The sequence below is a fragment of the Pangasianodon hypophthalmus genome, chromosome 9 (genome assembly GCF_027358585.1).
Source record: "Pangasianodon hypophthalmus isolate fPanHyp1 chromosome 9, fPanHyp1.pri, whole genome shotgun sequence".
Taxonomy (NCBI): Eukaryota; Metazoa; Chordata; class Actinopteri; order Siluriformes; family Pangasiidae; genus Pangasianodon; species Pangasianodon hypophthalmus.
In genome coordinates, this window is record NC_069718.1 from 19140215 (window position 1) to 19153260 (window position 13046).

The window sequence follows — 13046 nt, forward strand, 5'->3', positions numbered from 1 at the left end:
AACCCTCGAGCCCTGTCCGAGCTCCACAGCGCATGCGCTACAATTAAGCAATCTCGCACGAGCAAGAGTGAGCTGACAGGTTTCATACTGGACACTGATGATATCAGATTTCTGAGAGTCACACTGAGACTTTTCTTCATTTATTCTGTAACTGTGATTACACCCGCACACTATATGGCAGAACATTTCTTTTTTATTGTGGAATTCATTTACTGTGACTTTAAACTTTAGTTTTTACTTTAAACTTTATGTTTTACTTGGATTTACTACTCATTGTGGTGAGCTAAAAATGAATATGTGGTATGTAATTTAAACATTTTATTAGCCAAGCATTACATTCACAAATGCAGCGTAGTAAAATTTAAACTGTGGTTTGGTTCTTTTAAAAAGGACTTGGAGTGTTACTTTAATAGTTTGTCTACCTCCACTAACAGGAAGGCCCCCAAAGCCTGGAACAGCCATCCATTTTCTATACCACTTATCCTACACTGGGAGCCTATCCCAGAAGACACAAGGCACACCCTGGACAGGGTGCCAACCCATCACAGGGCACAATCACACACTACAGACAATTTAGAGATGTCAGTCAGCTTATAGCACATATCTTTGGAGTGGGGGAAGAAACCCGCTAAGTATGGAAGGCAAATTCAAACACCACACACACACACACACACACACACACACACACACACACACACACACACACAGGACAGGGGTGGGATTCAAACCCCCAACCCCGGAGGTGCAAGGCAACAGTGCTAACCACTAAGCCAGCCTGGGACATATGTGCTGCTTTTGGCATGTGTGCATAATCTGTTTGATGTATACCAGTCATGTTGGATAAGTTAGTTTTACAATATTATCTGTGCATCAGCTGCTTTACTCAAACTCTCCTATCATTCATTCCTTGAGAACCATGAAGAAGGAACACACTGCAAAAATAGAACTTTGTTAAGAACTGTGTTAAACTGAACTAAATGTACACTGTGGAAATTGTTGAGCATAACCTTTCCTTTACTTGCCTTTTGGTTCTGAGTGTAATCACACTCAGCCTATCAAAGAGATTTTTAAAATTCTGGTTATCACTTTCCTACACTAAGGAAAAAACAAACAATGTCATATGATTTTTTTTTTTGGAACTTAACCATTTTAGAATATAAATTGCCTGACTAAAGTGACTAAATTTCAAACCCACATGAGTGTGTTTAGGGATTGGTGACACAGAGCTGGCACTTATGTGGCCTGCCAAACTGGTGAGCTGATCATTCATAGAGGAGGGAGGCTGGACACACACACACACACACACACACACACACAGTGATCTGTATGTGACCATCACCATGGAGACCTGCTATCAAGGCCACAGTTTCAACAGGCTGCTTGAAGAATAAACAGTGCGCAGAGACATAAGCGCTGATTGACAGAGAGGAAGAAAAGAGAAGACCAGGAAAGCAACTGCATGGAGGATTACACCGGTAAACATTAACCTTTTGTACAGGATTGTTCATCTTTTTTAGGAGATGTGAAAATGCCATTATTATTATTATTATTATTATTATTATTATTAGGTTGTATCTTTTAATACTTCACAGCTGCTCAGCTTGCAGCATAATTACAAACAAACAAAGTATTGTGTTATAGTTGCGTTGTTACTGTGCATGGCAGGTGTAAGAACTCTCCAGGCTGTGTGAAATATTACTGGCACGGGGTAGGGCAGAGATGTTCTGGAAAAAAACAAGCAACACAATTTCCACCGGCAGTGACAACAACAGCTAGCTCTCTTCAAATAGCTGGATGTAAACATTCTACCCAGAACAGTACGTCTTGCCCTTCATACAGGTCATTTGTGAATATGGCCAGCTGGATCAGTGAAGACAGGTTCAGGTCAGATAGAAATGACTCGGAATGGGACTGTGGTTTGAGTTCTCAGGAACTCAGGAACTCTTTCAGATCTTCAAACCCCATCTTGCTGTCTGAGTTTGACTTGTGGGAAAAGTCCCTCTTTAAATCTCGGGTAAGTGCTGAATGGACACCCAGACCTCTAGATCAACAACTGGACAGTTTGTTTTATAAAGTATTCCGACAATTAGTCAGTAATTTGCATAATCATGTCTAACAAACTTTAAGACTTTTTTGGAATTATAAGGTTATGTCTGACACTTCTGTGTTTTTAAGATTATGAGACATTATATTATGTCTTATAATTTTTAAGATATTGAGACCCATTTAAACAATATTTTGGTGTAAACCTTCTCACATATATTTAGTAGCATATAAAATAACATATTTGTATTATTAACTTTGTAACTAACATTTTGGCAAACTTATAATTTTGTAACATTAACATTTTGGCAAAAAAAACATATAGAATCTGAAGTTCTGAAGTCCTAAGTTTTAAAATAAATCAATAAAATAGCTCTGCATTTTGTTTGCACTCACTTATTGTTGTCTTGGTAGTTTCTAACTAAGTCCTATTGTTTTCAGTCCTCAGCTTTGAGTTGTGTGGGTGTGTCTCGATTAGATCACAGCTCCAAAATCAGCACCAGGTCAGCAAATTATTCTGTGTTTTCAGGCCATTTGATCATTTTCACCACAGCACTATAAATCAAAATTGGTTATTTATCTTATATTTTTCTTACTGTTTGCTATAAGACCATTTCACTTACCCATGTTGTATTATAAATCATCCTGTGTGTCTTAGCTCCATTGGCGGTCAGTGTAGGATGAAACACAGTGAATCACCTGCCAGGCAAAGATGGAAGTCTGCCTCACGTCTTGCGCCAGACGGGGCCCCCAGATCCCATTCTGAGTTTGGGCTGCGAAGTGCGCTGGAAGAGGGCAGCATGAGGAGGACAGAACTCATCCAGAGGCTCCGGGAGGTCCACAGCCGTCTGGACACACAAACAGACCTGCTGAAAACCAAGGAGACCCAGCTTCAGCACAGCCAGAGCAATACCCAGTGTCTGGAGCTCAAGCATAAGGTTGGGCTTTTCTCAGACTAAAATAAAATTTAATTAATAGGATTGAAGACATTCAAACCAGAAAAAAGTACTATGAATTACTTTTATGTTTTATAGTAGACATTTTGATGTTTCCCATACAACAGTATTTTTTAATTTAAGAATAATGGCAAGAATACATTTTACAGAGATTTAACAAATGCTGTTATAGTTACAAAATCTACCTTGTTGTCTGTTGATATTTAGATGGTTCTTATAAAAAGTCCATTCAAGCTTGTTTTACCTATTACATTTTATGAATTTTATTCCTTTATGTAATTGGGTCAAAAGTACATTGTTTTAATGGTAAATCCTGCTGTTACGCTGTATGTTAGTACAAGTGTCTTTCAGCTTTGACCCTTAAGTTGTTAATGTTTATGTGGGTAGAGTTTGTCAAAGCTTAGATATAAGTTGTATTTTTTAATGCAGTATAAAGAAAGTATTAATTTCCTACAGGTTGGATGAGTGTGTGTTTCTTTCAATTCTATGGCCACTTATTTGTGTATGGCTTTTCCCCCACAGCAGCTGGCAAAGGCACTGAGTGTTGTTGAGGAGCAGAAAGAAGCAGCTGAGCTAAGTCACTTTGAGGAGAGCTGTCGCAGCGCAGACCTGCAAGACAAGTGAATATGTGGATCATAATACAACTGTGACTCATCATAGGCATTAAACAAGTTATCTACTGTGGTAGCCACATCTGAGTTTTATTCATTTGTGTGTGTGTGTGTGTAGGGTGCTACAGCTGGAGATGGACATTTTGAAGATGAAATCTAGCCTTGAAAGCAGGAGCACTGCTCAAATATCAGCGTCACATTCAAAGCCACACCTCGGCAGGACCATGCCTGTAACAAAAGATGAATTTGTCAGAGAGGTAGACACTGCATGTGCCATTGAAATGACCAAAAATAGAATAACAGATCAGCCTACAGTTGATGTATATCTGAAAGTGTTTTGATATCCATTGATATTTGATTAATAACTAATAATTAATAACTGCTGATTTGACATAAACTATAAACACATTTAATGTTTTCCCTAATTTGAATTGTGTGAAATGCTGGTGTTACCAGGGACAGAAAAAGGCTGAGAGGGAAATGAAGAAGCTCGAAGAAGCCCTTGGGGAGGCAGAAGAGAGAGCCGCGACCCTAGAGGCTGAAAAGGACCATGCATTAACACAACTCCGATCCTATAAAGAAGTCAGTCACTTTTATGGTTTAAGTGTAAACTTAAAATACAGCTAAACAGACAGCTGTTTTTTCCCTCATCTTTGGGTTGCATTTTAGGATCGGCAGAAGGTATTGAGACAGATGGAAGAGCTGAAGCAGAGGTTTAGCATGTCCTTGGCGGCCCAGAGTGAGTTGCAGGACCAGCTCAGCGAGACCCGCAGTCGCCTTGGCCAACTGGAACTGGTGAGAGATTTAAAAAGTAATAAAACTGGGCCATCAAATTACCATGAATTATGCACGATTTCACACATGCTTCTCTCTGTGATCCAAAATCCTCCACAGGAGAATGAACTGCTCACCACAAAAACATTGCGATTGGAAGACAACATAGAGGACCTGAAGTCAAAGCTATCCAGTGCTTTAGCTGAAAAAGATCGCCTGGTGCAGGTGCTTCTAGACTTTTCAGGCACATTATGTTACTGCTTGACTATACTGCATGATTCATTACTACTTGCTAAGATCCAGGACATCATCTATCAATATACAGAATACTACAGGCAAAATAAAGGTGTTCCCTTCCTGTTATTTTTATCTATATAGGAGAAAGCTGAACTGCACCAAAGAGTGCAAAGTTTGGAACTAGAGCTGCAAAGATCCCAGCTGGGCAGAGAGGGCTTTACTCAGCAAGTGTGTGATCTCCACTCCGAGCTGACTCAGGCCAAGAGCCAGGCCAGCCAACAACAGCAGAGTACCTTATTAATGAAAGAGGAACTGCACTCAGCCAAAGAGGTCAGGATTTCACACACAATATTCTCTCACTGCTGCAAGAGTGTCAGGCTGTACCACACTGTGGAGCAGTGCAATTAAAATTTGTGCTAGTAAAATGTGAGATTGATTTCAGAAATTCCAAACATAGGTATTTTAGATTTTGTTTCAAAAGCCCTGGAGGAAAGAATGGGGGAAAATTAGCCTTCCTAATTTAGCTGAAAGCACAAATAGTCAGCAGGTAAGTGTCAAATCTTTAGTTGTTAATACGTCAATAAAGAGGCTCTAAACTTATGATTATAATACAACTTATTATAAGGGTTCATTCCAAAATCAATTTTCCTACCTTCCTTCCTGGTACGTCTTGTTTTTTTCTGTCTCACTTTAGTTTGCCATTAGGTAGACACAGTGGAAGGAAAATAACTAGCACACAGGCATAGTTAAAAGCATAACAGAAAATTACATGAAGACAAAATACAGAAACAGAAAAATACAAACTGGTGTATTCACATATCCATTTCCTATAAATGTAATTCAGAAAAAAAAACCCTGCTCATTTCATTGACAGTGTATAATACTGGTATAACATTGTGTTATATTATAGTATCATAATAGTATATACTATAATACAATTCAGTTTATGTAATGTTAAAAACTCAGTGGGAATACACCACAAATTTATGTAACTGTAAATGACCAATCTCTGGGTTTGTCATCAGAATTTCATTAGATATGAGATAGATAACTGAAACGAAACCTTTTTAACTTTTGATGAAAAAGATGAAGCGTCATTGAAATTATGTAGAATACAACAACATATAAGAGAATTCCCTACTTCGTTAATAATTTTTTAATGTCTTTTCATTTTTAGTAAGATGTATTTTACTTTATGTTAGACTTTTTGTACCCGGAAATATTTTTTAAGCTCTGCATCTTAATCTGTCTTTTGTCCAGGTGAATGAGAAACTGTCAGCAGACCTGGCCATAGCCAAAGACAGGCTTCAGGAGACACTACAGCAGCTACATGAACTGGAAGCAGAGAAGCTGATCCAAACCAATCAGATAGCTGCACTGGAGACTGAGCGTTTGCAGCTGATTGGAGAGAAGGAGGAGCTGATGGATGTTTTTGACCAGGGAGATCAGAAAGAGCTAAGAGATCTGAAGGAGACATGTTGCCAGCTCAGGTGAGTTTTGATCTGACTGAAAAGTTATAGCTGACTTGATAGTAGCTTTTGACACTGGGATTCTCTACCCATATCATGTTTGTAGAGAATTACAGGAAATGTTGGAGTATGAGAAGAAAGAACTTGAGGCACATTGCCAGAGCCTGGAAAAGAAAGTACAGAATGTTGAGGCAGAGTATGGGCTTAAGGAACAAAAGCTGCAACTCATGAAGGAGAAGATGGAGCAAGAGAAGGAGGAGCTGAAGAGAGTGGCAGCTCACTGGAATGAGCGATGGCTGGATGCTGCGATGACACTGCAGTCTACTCAGGCCCAACTAGAAGAGACCAAGAAGCAACAGCAAGAGACTGATGCAGTAGGGACTGCACCACCTTGAATTATTTATATTTTTACTTGAGATCAGAAAGAGCTAAGCCTACAGCCTACATTTTCTCACATGTCCCCCAAAATTTTAAAAGTTTCCCAGACAGTAATCTGCTTAATAGAGAATATACAGTTTCACAAGCTTCACTATCAAAATTCAATTCCTTGTTTTTATAGATCATTCTTTTTCACGTTTGTCCTCAGCTGAGGGAAGAGGCAGCAGAAAAGCTGGAGACACTTGAGGCGGACAGGCAGTAAGTGTGTGCATGCAGCATTTGGCGTTTTTACATAAACAAAAGAGAACATATAAAATGCCTTTAAAGTTACACATGCTGTTCACATGATGAAAAACAATGTAGAATACTCACACTGGTAAGCTCCCATGAAAATATATTTTAATCCAAAAAAATGGGGCACAAACATCAAGCAGGCCTACCATTTCTATTTTTTATCATAATTTCAGAATTTATTAGCAAGGTCTATAATGAGAATCTGTACATATTCATTTACATACCTAAACAAACAACATCATGAAGACCATGGAGCTATCAAAACAAGTCTGAAAGTTCTGGATAAGTATCAATCAGTGTGATGCAGTTGATACAATCGGTTAGTTATTTTAAAAAAAACTTTAAACATCTTGTGGAGCATTAAATCCATTATTAAAAATGTAGAGAATATGGCACAGCCATGACTCTGCCTTGAGAAGTCGGCCACCAAAAGTCAGTGACCAGGTAAGGAAGCATTAGTCAGAGAAGCAAACACTACAAAAGGTTGTCAAGCTAAATGCTCTCATACTAACCAGCAGCCAATACACATACACCTACAGTGTCTTGCATAAATATTCAATTGGTAGTATTACAAAAGATGAAAAGGTTAAGGGGGTGAATATGTATGCAAGGCACTGTATGTGTATGGGCTGCTGGTTAGTATGAGAGTATGTCTGAAAAAAAGCATTTAGCTTCACATGTCACATTCATTCACTCATTCATTTTCAATAACCACTTCATTCTGGTCAGGGTGGTGGTGAATGGAAGGCAGGAATACACCCTGGATGGGACACTACTCCATCTCAGGGCACCCTGTTACATTTTTGTTGGGTTAAAAATTATTTTGTGCAGTTTTCATTATAATATGGTTAGTGTGAACACATGAAGGTTTACTGACACTAAATATGTTCGCTTATAAGGAATATGATCCAGAGATTGCTAGAAGAGAAGACACACCATGAAAAAGAGCTGGCCAGAATTAAGGTATATCTAACTGCACGTTATCATGTGCAACAACTATTCCACTATGAAGCTAGTAATAACTGCTCAGTGCTTTCTCATATGCATACTTATAGGCAAGTGTGTAAAAATGATAGTGAGATTCTTACACTTGCAGAAAGAAGCTGGTGCTTTGGAACGGGTGGAGCTTGATGCCTGCAAACAACAGCTGGAACTAGAGAGGAACAGAAGCCAGACTCTGCAGCAGAGACTCATGGGAAACCCTGTATGTCCTTGTCTTTTTCTGTCAGAGACCAGGCCAACTGATGCCACTAGTTGCCAGTAATATATGCATGGTGTAAGAGTATCACTGTTATGGTGGCTGTAGGTGTCTCTGGAGGAAATGGATGGAGAGCTGGTGCAGCTGAAGGCTGAGCTGCAGAAGGTGTGGGACATGCTGAAGAGCCGTGACACTGAGCTGGAGGAGCAGCAGCACGAGCTGCAGTCTGCTCGTGGCCAGGTGAAAATGATCTAGGTGTTGTAATGCTGGGCAATGACGGACGGGCAGTGGTAGCTTCATGGTTAATGCATTGGGCTACTGATCGGAAGGCCGTGACTTGAAATTCCAGCACCACCAAGCTGCAACTGTTGCACCCTTGAGCAAGGCCCTTAACCCTCAACTGCTCAGTTGTATCTTGTCTCAATTGTAAGTCACTGTGGATAAAAGCGTCAACCAAATGAGGTAAATGTAAATGTACAAAGGGAATGGTGAATAAGTTTCAGGTGAGAAAAAAAGAAAGTTGTAATGAAGGTGAACATAATTTTTTATGGCTTACCATCCTCTGTGGGATTATAGGTGACTCAGCAGAACAGCGAGGTACAGAGACTGGAGCAGCAACTGGCTAAGAGAGATCAGGAATTGAAACAAAGGTGGATATACATATAACTGTCACCAGAAACCAGTTATACAGTGTGCAAATATTTTGTCATTCCTTCTGTCATATAATGCATTAAAATATTTTGTTTATATACAAACAATGTAGTCAAGATCTTCTCAGTTGAGACCAAGACAAGACAACATCCCATAGCAACTGTGACCAAGTAAAAACCACCAATTTTACCAGGCAAGGCCAAGATGAGACTAAGACTCAATAGTATAGGATGAAGATTCCCAATCAAGTTTCCTGTTTCTTGGTTCCACTGAAAAATTCTTTATGGTTAATGTTCCAAACTGTATTATAACCAAAGATGCTGACATTGTAGCACTAAGGTACAGTGAAGAAGCAGCAGCAGGTAGAGCTAGAGCTAGACCAAAGCTGATTTCCCTTTTTAAAAAAGGAATGTCATACAAAAAGTAATACATGTTTTCTAATTTAAGGTGTCATCTTTGATATCTTTGTCTTCACATGGTTAAGATCATAAAATGGACTTGAGACTGAGAGGAGATCACAGAACAACCCTGCTGTATCACACTCCTATTATTACACTGAATGTATTGTTGGTATACCTCTTTAGAGATCTTTTCCTAAAGGATTTGATGAGACAGGGAGACACAGAGAAAACTCAGGCCCAAATCAAGATAACTGGTCTTGAAAATGAGGTACACAACCTATGATTGGGTACTATTTCTAATTAAAAATGCTGACCATTTGAATAATAAACCATGACTGGACTTAGATAATCTTTATCTTCTTGTATCCCTCATCATGCAGCTTGCTGGACTAAAAGATCTTAAGACCATCCAGAAGCTGGGCACTCAACATGATTATCAGCCCATAGACTCCACCATGGAAGGTATCTGCTCTGGTTGTGTTCTCATTAGACATAAAACAAAACCAGGCCAGACTTTACATGCAAACTGACATCATGATTTGCATTGTGGTAACAGAGTGCAGTAGGACAACTGAGCAACTAAAGCAGGAAAAAGAGCAGGATCTGCAGAAAGTGCATAGTGTCAAACCTCCCCAACAGGTACTGGCATCATAGACAACATCCAAACAATCCAAACACCAAATGTTCACTTCTATCACTGTCTTTAACCCGTATATAGCTTTTATCTATGCTGACTAGTACTCTTCTTTACTTAGGGAAAAGGAGAGAGGCGATCACCATTAATGAAGAGAAAAGAGACAGCAGTAAGGGCGGATATCATAGATCCTGACCAACAGAGGAGGCTAATCACTGAGCAGGTGGGTAGACAGTGTAAACAATGTTCGAGGTTTTCGCTTTGCACTTCACAACATGATGTCTGAAATAAAATAATGACTTGAATGTAGACTTTCACAATAACTACCTTAAATAGGTGAACCCTATAATGATTCCTGTAAGGTTCATTTGATGTACATAGTACACTCAAATTAAACATGATACTTAGCATTTTATAATTTCGTCTATATGCCCATTTCTACACCAGCTGAAAAGTCTGTTTAAGGGGAAGGAGCAGATGGGTGATATGGCATCTCCCATGATCCAGAGAAAAGCTGGGTCAGTACTGGACTGTGGCTCAAAGTCACCTAAAGTTATAAAGGTAGGCACTTAGGCATTTAATTTCTATATGCAACTAACTCAGTCAAAGCTTTCTTCAGTTTTTTCAGTCCAGTTATATCACACCAACGATTGTTAATCATGAGCACACAGTTTCGATTACACTGCTTGTCAGTTTTGACTGAAATGAAATAATGAAACAATGAAATAACATTTTAACTGTTGTACAAAACTCTTTCCTAATGAGAATGCCATGGACATGGTAAGAAGTGAGGTGAAGAGACAACAGAAATGTGGACTTGATTCAGGTGTTCATGAGAAGACAGGAGAACACACTGCAGAACAGTTCGCTCCTAAGTGAGTAGTAGTGACAGTGACAAAGCTGCTGAGGATGATTTTTAAATCTTTTGTGAGAACCAGAAAAACTACTGAATGACAGAATAAATTTCTCAGAATCAACATTGGGCATTTTTTTAAAAGGATTTTGGACAAACAAATATTTGTATACAGGCACAAAGCAACAAATAATAAATGATGCTTAAGTACATGTGTAGTGTTGCACAAACTATCACAAGTTCAATACTTTTTCAATACAATGTAGCAAACAGTATAATATTCTAATATTTAATAATTTAAAGTTAATATTTAAACAGAAGAGCACTATATTTAAGATTTATTATGCTAGTCTGATTTGGGTGAACAGAGGTGTAAAAAAATTCATGTGTGCCATGAGCAGCCAACATTCACTATTATACACTATACACTATTTAGCCCATATCCTAGAATTATAAATTGATAGCATTTCAGGCAACCAACTGGGAACATTTTCTGTGCCATCAATGTCCTTAGTGAGGGAGATAGCTTCAGGAAAACAAGAGCTATATCCCTCCTCGGCGAGATCAAGATAATGTGTAGAGCCCAATCATAATTAGAATTCATCTTCATTCCAAGTGGCTATTCAATAACAGCATTACAGAGCTGGAGTTTTGTGTATACGTCTGTGTTTGTGTGCTTGTCTATTTCACATAGCTAAAAAGGTATTTATGTCTAATGTCCATTCAGTGAAAATAGTATATATCCTAGTTACATTTTATACAGTGTGAATTTTGTCACAATATTTTGTTCTGCTTTACAGTAAAACTAAAGTGTCCACAGCAGATCCAGGATTTAAGAGTTCCAGCAAAGTCTAGCATGGAGATAGCACAAACCTGTGTGCTGTTTAATTCACAAATAAGAGGAGGCCCTGAAAATGAGACCACCCCTGTTTTGTGTGGATGGAATATTCCTAGCCTGGAAGGTTGAGGTGTGTGACTCAGAGCTGGAAGAGGATGAGGAGTATACTCAGGTTGTGGAGGAAGGCACTGACTTGTACTTGATTGAATAACTTCATTACATGTTGAAAGATTTCAGGTACATTATTGTATAGTGAAATGATTTTTTGAGAAACCCTCCTGCAAATTCTTTTCTCAGAGAAGCAGAAGGTTTACTAAATATTCAAATTATTGTAATGAAAATCTGATACAAACAAAAATCAGTGTCTGGTTCAGCTGTAGTATTTATGGGATACAGATTAAATACCTTAAATGAGACAATTACTGAAACATAAATTAATTTCAGACATTATGTTGTTAAGGCAGATCTAGAACCCTAGAAAATATGGCTAGATTAGAATATAAGACAGTCTTAACCCTGGCCTCATCTAACACCTAACCATTAGACCTATGTTCAATACAATATGCTATATCAAATTAGAGGCATATGCTGCTAAACAAAGCACATTTGACATTTGAAATTTTGCAGAAGTTAATGTGCAAAAGTTTGTGATATTTCAAGGTTAGATAAAAAAAAATTATAATCTTACTATCAGTCAAGCTTCTGAGCTGTCTCAGCACTGATTTCAGACGCTTGCCTTCGAAATTCTTGTTGCACCAAACAATAAAAATTGCTTGAAATTATCTGAGTTAACATAACTGGGTTAGCTTCAAAGCAATATCCTGGTGTATCTTTGTGCTTATACTCATGTGAGGTGTGAATAGTTTGTAATTATTATCTAATAAAACTGGTATAACTGGTATAAGTTCCAGTATCTTGATCACTAAACCTTGGTGTTGACGATATACTAATGACATTTGATGTGAGCTTTCACACCATTCTTCAGTGTTCTGTACATGAAATGAGATAAGTACATGAAATATCTCCAAAGAAATGTCTTTTAGATTAGACTATGAAGAAATTAACAAAGGTAGTATCAAATTAGTATCAAAGATAGAATGCTATGTTAATCACAAAATGAGTGCTCCATGCTAGGCCCAACTTCTCATGAACATCTCCTTTATCATCATAATCCCTGTCATAACGCAGGCATCGTTCACAACAGAGCAGCAGCTGTCCCTTTTATTCCAACCCCTCATGTCATCAAAGTGGGAGTGAGGCAGCTGAGCACAATGTTTTATACTGTATATGAGCTTAATTCAGTGTGCCCATCTGTCATCAATAATAGATATACTAACTATTATAATGGTGGGTGGTAATTTCCACCACCAAATAAAACAATCCTATGCTTCTCAGACCCCTGGACTCCACTTTGGGAACCATGGTTGTATAGCATCTTAACAGAATAAAAGCTAATATGGTTCTAATAAATTAAATGAATTCTTTTTCCATTTGCTTCAAGTATTTTAATGAGACATTTAAATGTATAAAATGTATGCACAGATCAAACCTCTGACATTTTCGACATCATGAACCCAAACATGATAATACTGTCTCTTGCTCTTTAACAAGATGAACTGCATTCTTTTCTAGCTCTGTGTAAACCGTTTGCGGTGTTCTGTTTAATTCCTGAGATCCTTTTTCCTTTATGAGAGTACAGCCTCTTTTAT

At 38.3% G+C, this 13046-nt stretch overlaps 1 protein-coding gene across 5 annotated transcripts; it reads left to right on the top strand.

The window, feature by feature from the left end:
• The first annotated feature begins 25 nt into the window (after window positions 1–25).
• LOC113529962 (trichohyalin) lies at window positions 26–12768 on the top strand. Of its 5 annotated transcripts, none has more exons than XM_026919594.3 (24): window positions 26–1475; window positions 1666–2014; window positions 2485–2546; window positions 2702–2981; window positions 3522–3619; window positions 3729–3867; window positions 4067–4192; window positions 4280–4405; window positions 4505–4609; window positions 4763–4951; window positions 5882–6111; window positions 6197–6464; window positions 6650–6726; window positions 7662–7725; window positions 7859–7966; window positions 8069–8200; window positions 8537–8610; window positions 9196–9280; window positions 9393–9474; window positions 9569–9651; window positions 9768–9869; window positions 10094–10207; window positions 10412–10521; window positions 11300–12768. In XM_026919594.3, the coding sequence occupies exons 2-24, from the start codon at window positions 1853–1855 to the stop codon at window positions 11352–11354; spliced, it is 2871 nt and encodes a 956-aa protein (XP_026775395.3). In that variant the 5' UTR covers window positions 26–1475; window positions 1666–1852; the 3' UTR covers window positions 11355–12768. The 5 variants fall into 5 exon arrangements, with proteins under 5 accessions (XP_026775395.3, XP_026775397.3, XP_026775396.3 ...); XM_026919596.3 differs by having other exon boundaries at window positions 3525–3619; XM_026919595.3 differs by having other exon boundaries at window positions 1840–2014.
• The last annotated feature ends 278 nt before the right edge of the window (window positions 12769–13046 follow it).